We start from the raw sequence: 19,966 nt of genomic DNA, 5'->3' as shown, positions 1-19,966 counted from the left end.
GGAGGAGCATGGTTCCTTATTGATTATGGAGTTGCCACACTAGCCCTAGATTGCCTACAATTATTTGAGAGAGAAATAAACTTATATCTTATTTAAGCCACTTTTATTTTGGGGTTTCTATGACTCACAGCTGAACCTAATCTTAACTGATCCAATGCTATTAAAAAAATTCCTCAACTTTCTTTTTGGTAGTGTTTTAGGAGGAACCAATAGTAAAAGTGTGTTTCCAACAGTCAACTTTGCAATAATCAAAAGACTATACTTTTCTGCATTTAAGTTTTCTAGAATGAAAACATATTTTTTAAAATCAGAAAACGCATTTCTATTTTGAAAACTGAAACAAAAAGCTTATCTCCTGTAATTAAAATAAAAAAAATAGGATGACCTCCTGATGTCTCTGCCAGGAGGTTACAATAACCTTTAGGAAAAGGAAGTGATCTTCTAACAAGGCTTGAAAATATTGCCTATTTGAGTATTGGAGAATTCTGCCAAATGCAATGGTTTTGGAAATATTGGAAATTAAGCTGTTCTTTCTTACATTAATCAAATAATAGGGCCACTTACTGCTCGAGAACACTCCTGGTTGATAACCTCCTGTAGCAAGAGGCCATGCACCCAATTCATCTAAAAAATTACATCATTCAAAAACAAGCTAAACAGAAAGTAGGCTAAAACATAACTATGTATTATATCCCTTGAAAGTGGTATCTGATCTCTCAGGTACTCACTTTGATTCTGGAAGTGATTTTAAAATGCAGGCTTTGCAGAAACATTAATTGCCTAGAATGTGAAGAGCTCATATATCTTGGCCGGGAAACAATTTCTGTATATCAAAGGTTGATGACTGATGAATGCTACAGAAAGTCTTATATTCTTAGCTTTTTTTCTAATGAATTGCCGAGGTGACATTCCATACAGCAACAGCGTAAATAGTTCAGACTTGAGTTCCAAATCTAAAAGGTGGGGTCAGGGACCTATAGGGAGCTGTTAGATAAAGAGGGAGAAAATAGGTGGTAGGAAGACGAGGCCTGGTGTCTCTCAGCTGGAGTTGTACCACTACCAGCAATCTGCAATCTGAGCAGTCAAATGTCCTAACTTCTCCTCCCTCTCCCCTGGATGGAAAGTTTGGGATTTCCATTGTGGAAGATTCAAATGTGCTTTAGGAATTTGCTGAGTTGAAATGTAGCCCAGTGAATCAGGTACTGAAGTTGCCTACAACATTGTTTGGAGTTATTATTCTATCACAAACTCAAGTTCTTTGTCTTAGATATCTGGGTGGGTTTCAAGGTGCAGAGTGGAGACCCTGATTCAGTTATATGGGCTTTGCACAGAGAGGTGGAAGTTGGGATGGGTGGGTAAGGACTGATGAACCCTCACTGCATTTCTTTCAGCTTTTGTTGTAGACTAGTGGTACAAATATGCCTAGAGGATGCTCTCTCCCTAGATCTAGTACCAGTGTGTTCTTCTTCCTTACGGCAGTTTAGGATAACTCAGATTGATGTCTCACTGGGAATCAAATGAAAAAAATTAGAACATAGTTTAGGTCATTGATTTTCAAAAATCTTTTTATCAGTAGAAACTTTTATAAAAAATTAAAAATTTACGTAGAATCTCCATATATAAATTGCATTTTATTAGCACAAATGTATTTTCAATATTTTGTTTGTTCAATATTTTGTTATATATTTTCAATATATAATACATGCACATGATTCAAAATTTAAAGGTTGTAAAATTATATGCAGAAAAAAAAATCACCTTTCCACTCATTCTTCAGCTAACCACTGGTTTCCTGGAAGCAATCTATATTGGTAGCTTGTTGGATATCTTCCCAGAGATTTTTTCTTTACATGAAAGAAAATATAAAAGATAAATTTGTTCTTCTTGCCAAAATAAGAGAGACTATGATAATCTTTTATATCTTGATTTTATTGCATAGTGTACTTGGGCAATCATTTCATTCAATAGATGAAAAGCGTCTTAATTTTTTTAAAAGATTTTTTATTTATTTGAGAGAGAGAGAGCACACGAGCCGGGGAGAGGGGCAGAGGGAGAGAGAGAAGCAGGCTCCCCATTGAGCAGGAAGCCTCATGTGGGGCTCCATCCTAGGACCCTGGGATCATGATCTGAGCCGAAGGCAGATGCTTAACTGATTGAGCCACCTAGGTGCCCCAAAAGTGTCTTAATTTTTACAGCTACAGAGTATTCCATTAATGGATGGGACATAATTTTATTTAACCAATTTCCTATTGATTGACATTAGATTGCTTTCAATCTTTTGATACTGTAAAGAGTGCTGAAATGATAATACATAAGTCATTTTTCCACATATGAAAATACATCTGTAGGATAAGTTCCTAAAAGCAGACTTGCTAGGTAAAAGGGTATGTAAATTGTGATACTGTCACCAAATTGCCCACCATAGAAATTGTGTTAATTTATACACCCATAAATGGCATGTAAGTGTGCCGATTTCTTTAAAACCTCATGAACAGTATGTTATTAAAAAAAAAAAAACTTTGGTAATCCTACAGGTGAAAAATAATAGCATCTCAATGTACTTTAAGTTTTCTTTTTCATTTCTTTTATAAGTGAGATTGAACATATTTTGATACATTGAAGGGTCATTTATATTTCTTTTTCTGAAAATTATGTATGTAATTTCTCATTTCCTATTGGAGTATTGGTCTTTACCTTAGTGATTATGTAACATTTTTTTTTTTTTTTGCCAAGCACAGATTTTCTATTTTTATACAGCTGAATTTATTAATCTTTTACTTTTGGAATTTTGGGTTTTGTGTTATGGTTAGAAAAGCCTTTCTTACTCTGATATTTTCCCCCATGCTCTGTGAGCTAATTACCAACTTATTGCCTCTAGGATCCAATTCACCTTTCAATATATGTCTGCAATAATGGACAGAATCCCTTTCAACCTTTCTCCTTTACATGGACCACAATGTTAAGGATTTGAGTAGAGAGCACTGGAGGAACACCACAGGAGGAAGATGCTTTCTTGCTGAAAGCAATGGGGTATGAGAACATCTGATAGTGCTCCACACTAGCAGATAGTGCCCCAAACTAGCAGGCCCTTGATTTTACAGACTGAATGTTTATGTTCCCTTAAAATTCACATAGTTAAGCCCTAACTCCTAATGTGGTAGCATTTAAGTGAGGCCATTGAGAGGTAATTAGGTTTAGATGAGGTCATGAGGATGCAGTCTATGGTGACCTTCTAAGAAGAGGAAGGACACCAGAGCTCGCTCTCTCTCTTCACATACATGCACTGAGGAAAGGCCATCTGAGCACACAGCAAGAAATCTACTGTCTGCAAGCCAGAAGAGGGCTCTCACAGGACCTGGCCAATGCTTGCACCCTGGTTTCGAACTTCTAGTCTCCCAAACTTTGAGAAAATAAGTATGTATTGTTTAAGCCATCTAGTTTATAGAATTTTGTTGTTATGAGAGCCTGAGCTGACTAAGACACTGCAACCTCTTGGCCTTGGCTTGGTGATCACCTTTCAGCAGGCCTCTTGACACAGACTGCCTCAGGTCTCCTGCCTGCAGTAATGCCTCACTCCCTCTGTTCACCTCAGAGGTTTATCTCCCGTGGCCCTCCCAGTGATGCTGCAATTTCCACCTGGGTGCTGTCTGTTCCAGGCATCCTGTCTATATTGGTATCTCCACTCTACACACTTATGCCCCAGTCACTGATAAGAGCTCACCTACACCTGGAAGATTGCATCCTGCTTTCCCAGTAACCATGGACCAGCTCTGGCTTGGGATAACCAGTGAACTTCTTTTTTTTTTAAGATTTTATTTATTTATTTGAGACAGAGAGAATGAGAGACAGAGAGCATGAGAGGGAGGAGGGTCAGAGGGAGAAGCAGACTCCCTGCCAAGCAGGGAGCCTGATGCGGGACTCGATCCCGGGACTCCAGGATCATGACCTGAGCCGAAGGCAGTCGCTTAACCAACTGAGCCACCCAGGCGCCCACCAGTGAACTTCTTTGCATCCAGTCAGCTGCAACTATACTTTCTGCAACTGGTCCTGAACTCCAGCCTTGGGAAAGGAGTCCACTTTTCAAGTTTGTCCTTCCTGGAGATCACTACCTCAGCCCTAAGGTACCATAAAAAGTTCTCATATCTTACAGTTGCTTTATTATCATAGTTGAATATGTTAAACGATGTTAAAATTTTCCATATAAACTTCCCTTGTTTAAATCACCGTGTGGTTTCTCTTCTTCTGATTGAACTCAGACTGATACAGTCTCTTCTCCTACATAGTTTCAATTTTTACATTTAAAACTTTGATCTATCTGGACTTTATACTGATGTAATCAGTGAGTATGGATCTAACTTACTTTTTTCCTACATGGCTATCCAGTTGACCCAAGCATTTACTGGATAAATTTTTTCCAATAAATTTTATTATATTTTTAATTTTTAATTTTTTCTACATTTACTTATTTTTAGTAATCTCTACACCCAACATGGGGCTCAAACTCACAACCCTGACATCCAGAGTCCCATGGTCTTCTGACTGAGCCAGCCAGATGCCCCTTCAATTAACTTTAATTAATTAATTAAAATTATATATATTATAAATTAATTTATTAATTTATTTAAGAGAGGGAGAGAGAGGTGGGGAGGGGCAGCAGGAGAGCAGAGAAAGAATCTTAAGCAGGTTCCATCCCCAGCACAGAACCTGATAGGGGGCTCAATCTCACAACTCTGAGATTATGACCTGAGCTGAAATCAAGAGTCAGATGCTTAACTGACTGAGACACCCAGGCACCCCCCCAACTCCAATTAATGTTAAATACCATCTTTATTATATACTAAATTCTCCCATATGTTTGGGTCTATTTCTGGACCTTAACTTATATTCCATTCCCCTATCTTTTCAATCTCCAGTATCACACTTGAATATGTTTAATATTTAATAGTTCCTAGCTATATTTTGGGTTTTTTTTTTTTTCTTCTAACTTGAACTTTGTCATTAGGATGTCCAGTTTTCCTGCTGAAAATTTTATCAGGAATTTCATTATATTTACAGATTAATTTAGAGATAATGGACATCTTTCTGGTCTGAATCTTCCCCAAAACTAATGACTTTTAATTTGTGCAAGTCTTCTTTTGGGTTTCTCAATAATATTTTAATTCATATAAGTCTTGCACATATATTATTAATTTCAATCCCAAGTATCTGATAATTTTGGTTATTGTATGAGATCTTTTCTGCCACTTTAACTTCAAACTTGTTGTTTGGGATATATGAAGGGTTTTAATATCTGTATTAGTCCTTGTACTAGACTATTGTCATGAGTTCTTTCATTGTTTGAAATAATTTTCTAGTTTATTCTTTTGGACATCATTAATTTGCAGATAACAATCACTTTATCTCCTTTTTTCCTATTTTTATATTCTAATTTATTTCCCTTGTGCAATTGCATCAGTGAAAATCTCCAGAATACTTGTAAATAATAGTGATGATAACACAGGAATGTATTTAGTGTCTTTTCATTAAGTATGATTTGATTCTTAAGCTGTCATAAACATATATTGTGCTCAGGGATAGTTACCGATACCTATTTTATTAGAGTTTTTTAAAAACAAGACTGGATGTTGCATTTTATTAAATGCTTTTTTCAGTATTTACAGAAATGAACATGATCATATTTTTTTCTTATATATTAATACAGTAAACTGTACTAATGGGTTCCCTAATATTGTACCATTTTTTTTTATTCCTGGTATACGATCTTTTTAAATACAAGCTGGGAGTGTCTAGGTGGCTCAGTCAGTTAAACCTCCAACTCTTGATTTCGGCTCAGGTCATGATCTCAGGGTCGTGGGATGGATCCCTCTGTCAGGCTCTGTGCTCAGCCGGGAGTCTGTTTGAGATTCTCTCTCTCCCTTTAGATCTGCCTGCCCGCCCCTGCTCTCTCTCTCTCTCTCAAATAAATAAATCTTTAAAAACATATATATATAGGGCGCCTGGGTGGCTCAGTGTTAAGCAACTGCCTTCGGCTCAGGTCATGATCCCAGGGTCCTGGGATCGAGTCCCATATCGGGCTCCCGGCTCAGCAGGAAGCCTGCTTCTCCCTCTCCCACTCCCGCTGCTTGTGTTCCTGCTCTCGCTGTCTCTGTCTCTGTCAAATAAATAAATAAAATCTTTAAAAAAAACAAAAAACAAAAAAACCCATATATATATATATATATATATATGCTGGATCCTATTGCCTGTACTTTATTTGGGATTTTGAATAGAAATTCGTGAGACTTGCTGTAGTTTTTCTTTTTGTGCAATATTTGTTGGGTTTTAGTATCAATATTATGTCATCTTCATAAAAAGGATTTGGAAGGTTTTTTTTTCTTTCTGTGGTATGAAACAGTTAAAAAACATAGTAATGATCTGTTCTTCGAAAGTTTAGTATTATTCCCCTGTAAAATCATTTGGTTTCAGTACTTTATTTTGGGGGAAGGTAGCTCTTTGAAAACTTTGTTTTATGGAAAATGGTGAGTTTAGATTTTTCTATCTCTTCTGAATTTAATTTTGGTAATTATATTTGCATGGAGAATTATGTGGTTATTTCCCCCTTATCTTATTTTGTGTATAGGCATCTTCTCCTTCTGCCCTTCTCCTCAAACTAAGTTTACTAATGGTTTTATCTATCTCCCCCCCCAAACCAAACTTGGTTTATTAATTTGTTCCACAATTTTCTATTTTCATATTCATTATTTTTTGTTTTTAATCTTTATTATTTCCATCCTTCAGCTCTCCTTAGGTTTGTTTTGTTCGTCTTTTGTTCTTAAGTTGCATAATTCATTTATTTGCAGTCTTTCTTGTTTATTAATACAATTTAAAATAAATTGATATAAAGATATTAATTTTCCTTTTAACACTGTATTTTTTATAGCCCATAGGTTCTGATATGTAGTATTTTATTATTATTATTTCCTACACATATTGCAATTTTAGTTTGGATTTCCTCTTCACTCCAAATTTATTTAACAGTTAAAAATTTCCATTAGGTAGATACTTTTTTTCTTCTGGTTTTGTCATTTATTTCTAGTTTTATTGCAGGGTGTTCAGAAAATGTTGACTGAACTATTTGTACTTTCGGAATTCACTAAAGTTTTAAGTTTGTGGCTTAATATATGACTGACTTTTGTGAATATTCCATGAGCACTTAAGGAGGGTGGATATTTCATACATACATATGATCATATTTCTCTTAAAAATGTTGATGCTATGTTATTTGGTACATAAGTACTCAAAACTGATATATTTTCTATGGCTTCCCCCCTCCAACAAACCTTCTGTACTGAATATTGTCCATATGTATCCATATTCTCTACTCTTTTGTGTCTAGCATTAAAGTGACATTCTAGTGTCATTTAGTGCTTTTTGCTCCAAATTCAACCTTGTCTGATATTAAGATCATGTTTTTTTGGGGGGGGGAGCGGGGGAAGGTTCATTTGCCTAGTCCTTTGTCTTTTCTTTTATTGTCAACCTTTCTGAATAACTTTGTTGCAGCTGTATCTTTTTAACACAGCAGAGTTTTTAATAGGTGAGTTTAGCACACTTTATTGATATGACAGATATATTTGTTTTTATAGTAACATATACTCTATTTTCATAGCCTTTTTTTTTTAGATTTTATTTATTTATTTGACAGAGAGAGAGAGAGCTCACAAACAGGGGGAATGGCAGGCAGAGGGAGAGGGAGAAGCCAACTCCCCGACAAGCAGGGAGCCTGATACAGGGCTCAATCCCAGGGTCCCGCTATCATGACCTGAGCCAAAGGCAGAGGCTTAACTGACTGAGCCATCCAGGCGCCCCTCATAGCTTTTTTTTTTTTTTTTTAAGATTTTATTTCTTTACTTGAGAGAGAGAGAGGAACAGAGAGAGAGAGAGAGAGAGAGAGAGCATGCACGCAGGCAGGAGCTGGGTGGCGGGGCAGAGAGAGGGAGAAGCAGACTCCCCACTAAGCAGGCAGCCTGATACCCCAGGTCCTCCATCCCAGGACTGTAGGATCATATCATGACCCGAGCTGAAGGTAGATCTATTTTCACAGCTTTTGAAAAATCACTATACTGTATAACTTCTTGTTCTATATAAGCTTTTACTGTCATAATTAGAAAGGTTTGTATTTGTTTTAGTTTTTATAACGACATATTTATATAATTCCCTTATTTCCTTAGTACTATCCATTAATGAACAATAACAAAAACCTTCACTATAAACAATGACAGAATTTGTATTTTTCCTTTCTTACTCTTCCCCTCCTTCTCCTGTAGTACTCAATTATTGTTTATTATATTATCTTTATTGGGGTTTGCTTTTATACTTTTTAATGTAATATATCCCTATTATTTGTCACTTTCAAATAATTTCATTTGAATGTCAGCTATTAAGGATGAGGAAGTAAATGTTATAGCCAAATTAGATCACTATTAGTCCTAAAGTTCCACTGTATATCATATATGATTTAAATAATACCTTTGTTCTCATGAAAGGTAAAAGAATTGGTAAGATATTCACTGTAAGGGAATTCTTCCGAAATTCTGCTTTGAGAAGAGATTAATCATTTTGGTCAGATTTATTTATATTAAGGGCACAATGGACATAAAAGGAATTCTAATATTTTAATTATGATTCCTCTGTCATTATTCCTTGTGAAAAGCTCAAGGTTATACTCAGAAATTAAATACTCAGAAATTAAATATGAAGAGATATATTGAGGTATTCATCTTGGGCAAGATTTCCTACCCGCTATCATTCACCATTATATTGAGCTAACTTTGCAGACAGAAAATGTTAGATACTTATATAGGTTAGAGACAGTGATTTAAGATAACATTTTTCCTTAAACAAAGATTGGGTTGTTCTATACATAAGGTAATGGCATTGTTCCAGTAATTTTCTTGAGCTTTTAAATAGGATGAACTTACTGTTCTTTTGGAAGGATTTTTGGCTTGCAATTTTTCCTGAGTTACAAGTCAGTGGTTTTTAGTCTAGAAATGTCTGCCTTTCCCAATAGAATGATTAAGGGATCAGGGATTTATCTAGGGCTAAATGTACTGAGGAGTGCCTGAGGCATTTAACATAGCCACTTGAGAAAGGGAAAAAAAAATCCTTTAACTTTTGGTACATGAGCTCATCTCAAAAAGCCTCCTATGCTGGATATCTTCCATTTGCCCTTCTAGATCACTCTCTACTTTTCTCTACCCCTATTGCCTGACAGAAGATAGAAAAAGCCAAATGTGATCATGGGACAGACATGCACAAGGAAAATGGCACAACAGAGGAATATACCTGCCACATGGCTGCAAACATCACTATCATTTTCATTGTGTCCTCAGTGTACTAGTAGGGTATATATAATCACAGATTATATACAGTGAGAACGATACATTTTGTTTATCCATTCACCAGTTAATAGACATTTTAACTATTTCCAGTTTGTGGCTATTATGAATAATGCTGCTGTGAACATTCATGTAAATATATTGGTGTGGACATGTTTTCATTTCTGTTGGTTAGATTTCTGGGGATGGAATTGTTGGGTTACATGGAAGGTGTATATTTAACTTTTTAAGAATTTGACGAACTATTTTCCAAAGCGGTTGTATCATTTTACCTTCCTGTTAGCAATGAATGAGTGTTACAGTTTCTTCCCATTGTCACCAACACTTGGTATTGCCTGTCAATATTGCCTGTCTTTTTCATTGTAGCCATTCTAGTGAGTGTGTAAAATCACCTTTGTTTTTCTTTAGATTTTATTTGGAAATAATTATAGATCCACAGAAAGTTGCAAAACTGTAGAGAGGTCCTGTGTACCCTTCACTCAGTGAAGGGTGGTTTCTTCCAGTGGTTACATCTTATATAACTATAGCTCAATTTTAAAACCAAGAAAATGACCTTGCTACAATGTTTGCATTGAGTTTATACCATATTACCACACCTGTAGATTCACATCTTGCTAGAGGTTTGTCAGTATTATTGATCATTTTGAAGAATCAGCTTTTTGTTCACAAACTTCCTTTTCTCTGTTTTTAATTTTATTCATTTATACTTTTTATTATTTCCTACCTTGAGCTTGCTCTGGGTTTATTTTGTTCCTCCTTTTCTAGTTTCCTGAGGTGGGAGCTTATATTACTGATTTTGAATTATATATTTCCATTTCTAATGTAAGCATTTAGTGCTATAAATGTCCCTCTCAGCACTCCTTTAGCTGGATTCCACAAATTTTGACATGTAGTATTTAAATGTTCATGCAATTCAATATATTTTAAAAAATTCCCTTGCCATTTCTTCTTTGATCCATGAGTTATCTAGAAATTTATTGTTTAGTTTCCAAGTGTTTGGAGATTTTACAGTTATGTTTCTTTTATTGATTTCTAGTTTGACTCTATTGTGGTCAGAGAGCAAATTGTGTATAACTTCAATTGTTTCAAATTTTTTGAAGTTTCTTTTATGGCCCAGGATATGGTCTATTTTGATAATTGTTCCATGGGTGCTTGAAAAGATTGTGTATTCTGTTCTTGTTGAGTGGAATATACTATAAATGTTGATTAGATCCTATTGGCTAATATTTTTCCACATACTTGTAGATTTTCTTTCTAGTTTTTCTATCAGTTGTCAAGAGGACATCTGAAGTCTCCAGCTATAATTGTGGATTTGTCTATTTCTTCTTAGTTTTATCAGTTTTTGCTTCACAAATTTTGCAGCTCTTTTGTTCAGTGTGTACACATGTAAGATTGCTATGTCTTCTTCTTGGTTTGACTCTTTTATCATCTTTTAATATTCCTTTTTGTACCTGATATTCTTTGCTCTGAAGTCTACTTTATTTGATATATTAATATAGCCACTTCTGCTTTGTTTTGGTTAATGTATCAGGGTATATCTTTTTCCATCCTTATACTTTCCAACCTACTTCTGTTGTGTTTGAAGTTAGTTTCTTATAGATAGTATATATAGTTGGGTAATTTTTCCCCACTCTACCAACCTATTTCTTTTAACTGATAAACTTAGACCATTTTCATTTAATGTAATTTTTGGTATGTCATCCTGCCAGTTTATTTATTGTCTTCTGTTGTTCCCTCAGTTTTTTTGTTTCTCTGTTTTCTTTTACCTATCTGACTGTGGGTAACTTAAAATTTTTAGAGATTTTTTTTAGAATTCTGTTTTGATTTATCTATAGTGTTTGAGTGTCTTTGTATTGATCTTTAAGTGGTTGCTCTAAGTGTTATATACATAATTAATGTAGAAGGTCTCTTTTCTTTTCCCTGTTTATAATGCAATTATTTTTAATATTTCCCCTATATACATTAACAGCCACATCAGACAATGTTACAAGTTTTGCTTTAACTGTCAAATATATAATTTAGGAAACTCAATAGAAAGTCTATTATATTTATCTATATTTTAGTCTTTCCATTGTTCTTTCTTCCTTCCCGATATTACAAGATTCTTTCTTTTATAATTTCCTTTCTGTTTCAAGAACTTCCTTTACCATTCTATTAAGGTAGGTCTGCTGATGACAAATTCTCTTAGTTTTCTTTTATCTAAGAATATCTTTATTTCTGATTCATTCCTTAAGGATATTTTCACTGGATACAGAGTTCTGTGTTACGGGTTCTTTTCTTTTAGCATTTGAAAAATGTGAATATGTGACACTACCTCTGGCTTCCATGGTTTCTGATGAAAAAAGCTATTGTTACTTGATTGTTTTTCCTTTCTAGGTAAGTTGGCAGTGCTCTGCTTTTAAGAATTTGCCTTTAATTTTTAGAAGTTTGATTATGATGTGTCTTAGAACAGATTTATTTGCATTTGTCCTGTTTGGGGCTCACCAGCCTCTTGAATCTTTAAGTTTATAAATTTTTACAAATTTGGGAAATTTTCCGTGATTATTTCTTTGAATATTTTTTTCAGCCCCATCCTTCTTCCCCTTTCCTCTTGAACTCTGATGACACGAAGGTTAGATCTTCTGTTATAGTCTTACAAGTCCTTGTGGGTTTGTTCATTTTTCAAAATCTATTTTCTCTCTGTTACTCAGATCAGGGAATTTCTATTTTATCTTCATGTTCACTGATTCCTTTCTCTGTTCTCTCCATTCTGCTGTTGAGGCCATCCATTGAAGATTTTTGTTTTTAAAATTTTGGTTACTGTATTTTTCAGTTCTAAAATATCTATTTGGGGGCACCTGGGTGGCTCAGTCAATTAAGCATCTGCCTTCGGTTCAGGTCATGATCCTGGAGACCTGGGATGGAGGCCCTTGTTGGGCTCCCTGCTCCCCTGCCCCTCCCCTTCCTCCTCCTTCTCTCTCTCTCTCTCTCCCTCAATCACTCTCTCTCTAATAAATAAATAAAATCTTAAATAAATAAAAATAAAATGTCTATTTGGCTCTTCTTTACACTTCTTTTTCTTTGGTGGGACTTTCTATTTTTCCATCTTCCAAGTATGTTCATAACTGCTTGTTGAAGGATTTTTACAGTGGTTGCTTCAAAGTCTTTTTCAGATAATTCCAATATCTGTGTCATCTCAGTGTTGGTGTCTGTTATCTTCTCATTCAAGTTGAGATTTTCCTGGTTTTCTTTTTTTTTTTTTTTAAGATTTTATTTATTTATTTGACAGAGAGAGAGACTGAGAGAGTACTAGGAGGGGGAGGGGCAGGCAGAGGGAGAGGGAGAAGCAGATGCCCCTCTGGTTCTTGATATAACAAGTGACTTTTTATTGTATTCTGGACATTTTGGGTATTATAGGACTCGGGATCTTATTTAAATCTTCTGCTTTAGCAGGCCTCCCCTGATACTGTGCTAATGGGGGAAGTGAGCCAGGCTGGGTGTGAATCTGGCTTCTGATTCTGAGCCCAGAAGAGAGGGTGCCTTGTTACTTCTGGGTGGGAGTGGAAGTTCAGGCTTTCTACATGGTTCCCACTCACACCCTGGGATGGGGAAACTTCATTACTGTCAGATGGGCATAGAAGTCGTGGCTTTCCACTAGGCCTTCACTGACATCACCCTGCCTTGGAGGTAAAAAGCTACCTCATGTAGGCCGCTTTTGGGCAACAGACTTGAGCAATGGAATGTAGAGCAAGGCAAAAAGGCCCACAGTGACCCCAATCCCTGGCTGAATACAGGCAGGTCTATCAGGAGACCCACCTCAAAATATCCATAGGCCCTAACTGACCAATGGGCTACTTACAACTAGGCACAGTTACCAAAAAAGGGAAAATTTCATACGTCCTCATACCTCCTCACCTTCCTGCTTTAAGTATAGTCCCAGCCACTGCCTCCTTGTAGACAGTCTCTCCTTTGCTGTCCTGCTCCCTGCTCCCTTGTGGATATATTCAATAAACTTCTATCTCTTTTTTTCTGCCTTGGGTGAATCCTTTCATTGCCCCATGCCCACTTCCACCCCATCAGTTTGCTCCATATTTGGGGGCCCCCATCCGATTGAGAGAGACACCACACCTTACTGCAGCTCCCACAGGGCCTCCACTCTGTCTCCTCAGACACCATCTCCATAGGGAGGGGCAGAGATACCCTGTTAATGTTGGGTAGGTGGGTGGGAGTTCAGGCTCTGTTGTCGTTCCCATAGACCCTAGGGGGAGGAGGTCTTATTCCCACCAGGTAGGGATAAAAGTTGTGATTTTCCACTAGGCCTTCTCTGACTATCCCAGCAGCAAGGCTACCTCAGGAAAGGGATGCACTAGAACTTCTGAAGTCTTTCCCATTCCTGTGATTCTGAACTTTATATAAGTGAAGATTTGCATTTCTCTGAGGAGGAGGAGAGACAGTTGTCTATGTGTGAAAAGCTTCATAAAAGCACTGCCCTGGCCCAGCATTTGCTTTCTGAAATCTTAGGGGGGTTTTCACCTGAGTCCTATGGGGAACTGTAGAGAAAATATTTTCATGTGTCTTCACAGTTAGGCTTTCTGATCAAAAAAAGCTAGAACCCTGGTTAAAGGACAAGTGTTGGAAATTAAAGGGTGATTTACTAGCCAGAGACCTCTGAAGACACTTAGACTTGTTTCCCTGTATTTGCATTTCAGAGAGAGATGAAAGGGGTCAGTTGCTTACATTCCAAAGGACTGTAAATACCAAGGTTTCTCTCCATCTCAGGAGTGGAGCGGGGCAAGATGTGACCTATTTACACTCTCAGATTAATAATTTTGGAGTTCCTCTTCTGCAGTATAAGCTGTAGTGTCTCTCTAGATCAGATGGGGCCTCCAAATGTGGGGCGATGATCAGGTGGAAGCCAGTGTGAGGCAGCACAAAGGAGAGAGAAGTTTATTGAATACACCTGAAAGAAGCAGTGGGCAGGACAGCAAAGGAGAGACTGCCTGCAAGGAGGCAGTGAGTGGGGCTGTACTTAAAGCAGGAAGGTGAGCATGTATGGGGATGAATGGAATTTTCCCTTTTTTGGTAGCTGTGCCTGGTTATAAGTAGCCCATTGGTCAGTTAGGGTTTATGGATACTTTGAGGTGGGTTGTCTGATAGGCTGGTCTGTTTTCAGTCAGGTGGTGGATGTGTGCCCTTCTGCCTTCATCAACTTTCCATTGCTCAAGCCTGTTGCCTAAAAGCGGCCTCTACATAAACCCCTCATGTGCAGGGTGACATCTGGCTCTCCTTGTGTTGCCTGTGGGGTATTGAGTGTGAGAAATGGGCACAGTTATTGCTGTAAGTAATACTAACTGTGATCTCTGCTCCAGAATCCTCATATTTGTTTTCAGGGTAAAATGATCAAATATAGATATACTCACCACAAAGGGAAGGATGCACTCGTGCTGATTTTGTACCACATATAAGCTGAAGAGGGACATGCGGCTGGGGCCCATCAAGCTGCAGGCTAGAGAGAAAAAGTTCTGCAGAGCCTCACAGAGGTTGGAGCAGATGTCAGCCCACAGTGGTAGAGCAGTTTGCACAATGAGAAGCCTTGGAGGTTGCTGGTAAATCTGCGTGGGAGTGGAGGGTCCTTTACCAGTGCTTCGCCCATGATACATGGTAACAAGACCAGAGGTGGAACTGCAGACACTACCTGGATATTCTCTATACCTACAGAGAAGGAAAGAGAAATCACTGGCTTTCATAAAACTGAATTATGCTTGGTTGAAATGATGAACACAGGCCTAGAGGACTAAGTCCAGAAAGGAGTCAGACTGGGTACTAACTCAAGTTTCTCTAGGCTAGCCCATCTTAACAGCTCCCAAGGGACCTAGATGTTTACCTGTAGTGCAAGGCTGAGAGTGCTTACAGATGCTGAGTGGAACTAAACAAAAAGACACAAAGACCAAATTTCAGTCTTAAAGTAAGCTATCTGCTCTCATGAACTTTATTTCTTTATCAGCATTTATTATATTGTATTTTATAATTTGTTTCTATGACTGCCTCCCCAATACACTGTGAGCTTCCCAAGGCTGGAGAACTTGTCTTGCCAACTTTATCTGTCAGTGTTTAACACAGTGTTTATTTGCTACATAGTAATTCTTAAAAATAAAAATATGACCAAGTTTTCTCCCACAAGACCCATTCAAGACCCTTTATGACTTGACCTTCAGCCTTATTGAAGGCTATTCTTCACCTCAGGCTTCTCACTGAAATAAAACCAAATATACCATTCACTTCAGTGTGTTTGTTCATACTGTTTTCTCTGTCTCCAACATCCTTGTTTTCTTTCTTTTGGGATACTCACACCTATCCCCAGGGCTCAGATTCAGAAAGGAGAACAAATGAGAACATAGAACCAATATTAGGAATGAGAAGGGGACATCTAAACATGCTTATAAATGCTCAAACATGGAAAGGATTACGGAAAGATATAACCAACAACTTTATGCCAATAAATTTGATAAAGTAGAAAAATCACTATAAGAATATATCTAACTAATACTAGATCAAAAAGAAAATTAAAAAACCTAAATAGCCTATAACTACTGAAGAAATTTAATTGGTAGTCAAATATCTTCCCACAAAGTAAACTATAGGGCTGGATGATTCCACTGATGAGTTCCATCAAATTCTCAAAGACCAAGAATTTCAATGTTAAACAAAGTCTTTCCGAGAATAAGAGGGGAATTACTGCTCTATTAGTTTTACTAGGTTAACATAACCTTTGATACCAAAATCAGATAAGAATATTATAAGAGAAAATTATGGGGCAATCTCATCTGCAAACCTAGATGTAAAAATCCTGAACAAGATACAAACAAATTGGAAAACAGCAATATATATAAAACAAGTAACACATCATGATCAAGCTGGGTTTACTGCAAGAATAAAACGTTGATATAAAGTTGGACAGTCACTGTAACTCATCACATTTAAAGATTAAATGAGAAAAATATGATCATCTCATTAGATGCAGAAGCAGCTTTTGTTAAAACTTAACATTCATGCATGAGAAAGACCCTTAGACTAGGAATAGATGATAGAAATAATCTCATAAATATGTTTACAAAAATCTAGAGCAAATATCTTTTTTTGGGGGGGGGAGGGACAGAGGGAGAGAGAGAATCTTAAGCAGGCTCCACACCTAGTACAGAGCCTGACACAGGGCTTGATCTCACAACCCTGAGCCTGCTGTGGGGGCTTGATCCCCGGACCCTGGGATCATGACCTGAGCTGAAGGCAGATGCTTAACTGACTAAGCCACCCAGGTGCCCCAAAGAAAGTATTTTTTAGATTAAAAAATTATCTCTGAGAACTGAAATAATTCTATGTAATTGCCTGCTAGCTAAAGAATGCAGGGAAAATAAAAACTTATTTGATTTCCCCAGGTCCAAGAGAAATATATTATTTATGATAATTTTCAGAAACATTTTGGAATTTAGGATCTTGAAAAGTGATCTATTGAGTGCATAGATAAATGTGTTCCTTAAAATCAATCTGTGAAGTTATTCCCCTTCAAACTTTCCTTTTTGGTCAGTGGAACTCAGCATTTGTTCATTCAGCAATTTTTTATTGAGCTCCAATTATGTGTTGGGTACAGCTGAACAAGTAAGTGAATAAATATGCTAACCTATTAAAAGTAATCTTGAACTAGAAATCCAAAGCAATGACTAATGTATTCAGCAAGGAAGCACATATCATAATATCTTTTAACTGTACTTTTAAATTAAGTGCATGGGATCAATGTAATGCTGAATTTGAGACTAACACACAGATTCACATAGACAGGTACCCAGACAGAGGTCTTATTTAATGTAGAATGAGCTTCTACTCCCCCTCTCCATCTTCCCTCACATCGGAAACTCTTGTTATTTTAGCTCGTGGGCAGTTCTAAGTTTGCATGGTTCCAATATTTACAAATCTCTTGCTACAGTTTAGTTAATTGACACCAGTCCCCATCAACATAGTTCAAATTTCAGTTACCACGGAATATTAACTGTAATTACATAAAATATAAATCAAAGCTAGCTCTTCAGTCCACAAATCACTACAGAAGGAACAGATGCTCATCATGATTAGTGATCAGTTATGTCACTTTTTTCAAAGTTTGTCAGTGACTGGTTCCTTCAGACGCTTATTCAGCTTAAGCACAGGCAATAAACTGTGTAGTTGTTTTACCTCCTTGCCTGCTAGTGATAAACCCATGTGACATTTTACAAAAAAAGAGGGAATGTGACAAAATTGGCCATTTCAAGATGAAAGTGTAGCAAAGAAATGACACGTGGTAAAAGTTGAACTGAACATAAATGGAGTTACAGAAGAAAAAGCTAACTAAGAACGCTGACAATGCCAGCATTTGATAGACTCTAGATAAGCAGCCAGAGGACTTTGTGAAGGTGAACTTAACATAAATGGGGAAAGTGGTTGTGACAAAAAGTATGAAGATGGCCCAGAGAAAGTGCCACCAGCAAAACAACTTCATATTAAAGGAACTCTCGGAGCTGTTTTACAAAATTGAAAGTACAAAGGATATAATGTTGGAAGCTGATCCAAACCTAGAAAGGAGTATGACAATTAGCTAAGGCACAGAAAAGATGCTTGCTTGATCATAAGTTATACCATGAGAAGAAGACAAGCACAAGTGCTGTTCAAACTATTCTTGATAAGTTTTTTTTACAAAGAAATAGGACATTCTGATATCCAATGTTTTCAATGTTTTAAATTACAGTTTGCTGAATAGACACTAGTTTTACTATTTTTTATTTCCCACTTATAGCTGATAGTAAGACAGATTTTAATATTTTGACAATTTTGAAAGGTCCTGGAACAAATACAACTTTTCCCCATTGAGTAAGATCACTTTGAACGGTTTTAGCTTGCGCAAGTCATTTTCAGATCCCATACTTGTATGCAATTCCAAGACCGTACTTCAAATGAGGTAAGAGGCAGCTCTCTTCCCTCTACTCTCTAACATGATCAATGCATGCATCTGATGCATCTGGGCATAGGACTAAGCAGGATGTGACTATTTTTGATCCTGTACTCTCCATTTTTGCCCACTCACTCACTGGTGTCTCTTTGCAAACTGGTCAAACCTGGAACTGGACCTTGAACCACCAAAAGCCATCAAGTTATTCCTTTACTAAAAACCCTTCAGTGGCTTCCAATTACGTTTGGAACAAAATCCTTATCCTGGCTCCGAAGTTCTGCATGTATCCTTCCCAAGTCTCCATCCTCAGGCCATACCATCCCCTGCCCAGCGCCCTCCCACCCTACCCCACCCCTAAGGCACCTTTCAGGTCCACAAACTCGTGGGCCTCTCACTGTGGCTCCTGAAGCTGCTGGAAGTTCTTTTCTATCATTACCCTCCTTAACCCCTACTCATCCTTTAGGTCTCTGACTTTAGGTCTTTATAGGTTAGGGCCCCTTTGCGTGCCCTCACAAAAGTGCCTATACTATGCCTTTATAGCCCTTATGACACTGTGTCTGATAAATGATTCAATGGTTCTCCCTCCCGCAGGGCCGCATTAAAAATTTCTTGGATCTTAAGCACTTTTCCCTTCGTGAGGCACTTCCTCATTAAAAAAAAAAAAAAAAATTAACTAATAGATTTTCGTGGGCCCTAAAACTTTTTCTCTGAGATAAGAAAAAAAATCAAAACATGTTCTTTGGCCCTAAAGGGTCACTGTTTTCTTGACTTCACAAGAGCTTCAAACATTGTCGTGGCTCCCCCACAGCGTCGAGGGGTCTAGGCACGGCATCCACCGTGCCTGGCGGACTGGCAGGCCAGCCCTCAGGCCTGGGAGCGCCCGCCCAGTTGAGGTGGCGTCGCGGTCCTCAGACACGTGCGCGGAGGGGCGGCTCGGGACCGCGGGGGCTAGACCCAGTGGGCGTCGGTACTGCCCCGGCCTGGACCACCAAAACCTGCCTGAAGGCGGCCGGAGCTCGGCCCAAGCCCACCTGCGAGGCGCTCTCCGCCGCGCTCTCGGGCGGTCCTCCCGCTGAGGCCCTCAGCCCTCCTCCCGCCCAGAGGCAGGGAAAAGTAAGGGTGTTCCCCCTTCCTTGGGAAGGCAAAACCCCCGTTACCTGGTCCTCAGGGATATCGGAGTGTGCGCGCGCTGCGGAAGGCGCCCCCGTCAGACGGACGGCGGCTGCGCGGGGCCGCTCGCTGCGCGCGCAGCCGCGGGGGCCGCCTCAGGCTCTACCTCAGCACCGCAGTCTCCAAGCCCTTGGGCGCCAGGGAAATGGCCCTACTTTAGCCCTGAGATAGAGTTTTGGATCTCTGTTGAGGATGTTATGCTAAACTTGACACTTCCTCGTTAGCTAATTCCCAACCCCAATTAAATATTCCAGTAACGCCCCCCCCGACATTCCAGTGGCACCCCCATTGTGTCCTTAGCTTTAACCTTTCTCTTCCACATCGTTGATTCACTTACTCAGTCGGTCACTCTTTTATTCAGTAAATACTTGTTGAGGGCACACTATGTGCCAGGCACTGTGCTAAGATTGGGGTTCGGTGCACACACACTGGTCCCTGCCCTCATGGAGTTCAGTCTACTTTCAAGAAG

At 38.2% G+C, this 19,966-nt stretch overlaps 1 protein-coding gene across 4 annotated transcripts in view; it reads right to left on the bottom strand.

Annotated features, from left to right (window-relative positions):
• M1AP (meiosis 1 associated protein) overlaps window positions 1-19,548 on the bottom strand; it is a 71,730-nt gene extending 52,182 nt beyond the window's left edge. Inside the window, exons 1-2 of one of the 4 annotated variants that reach the window (XM_035001220.1) lie at window positions 19,485-19,548; window positions 14,774-15,065 (exon numbers count right to left, since the gene is read on the bottom strand). In XM_035001220.1, the coding sequence (XP_034857111.1) occupies window positions 14,774-15,013 (240 nt within the window). In that variant the 5' untranslated portion in view covers window positions 15,014-15,065; window positions 19,485-19,548. Of the gene's footprint in view, window positions 1-1,758; window positions 1,845-14,773; window positions 15,646-19,484 lie in introns of those variants that run through there. The other 3 variants (XM_035001223.1, XM_035001219.1, XM_035001222.1) reach the window with 3 other exon arrangements.
• Window positions 19,549-19,966: the final 418 nt, after the last annotated feature.

The sequence above is a fragment of the Mirounga leonina genome, unplaced genomic scaffold (assembly GCF_011800145.1).
Source record: "Mirounga leonina isolate KUSES-001 unplaced genomic scaffold, KU_Mleo_1.0 Mir_125, whole genome shotgun sequence".
Taxonomy (NCBI): domain Eukaryota; kingdom Metazoa; phylum Chordata; class Mammalia; order Carnivora; family Phocidae; genus Mirounga; species Mirounga leonina.
Note: the sequence above shows the minus strand (reverse complement) of the source record. Positions and strands in the feature narration are given on the sequence as shown.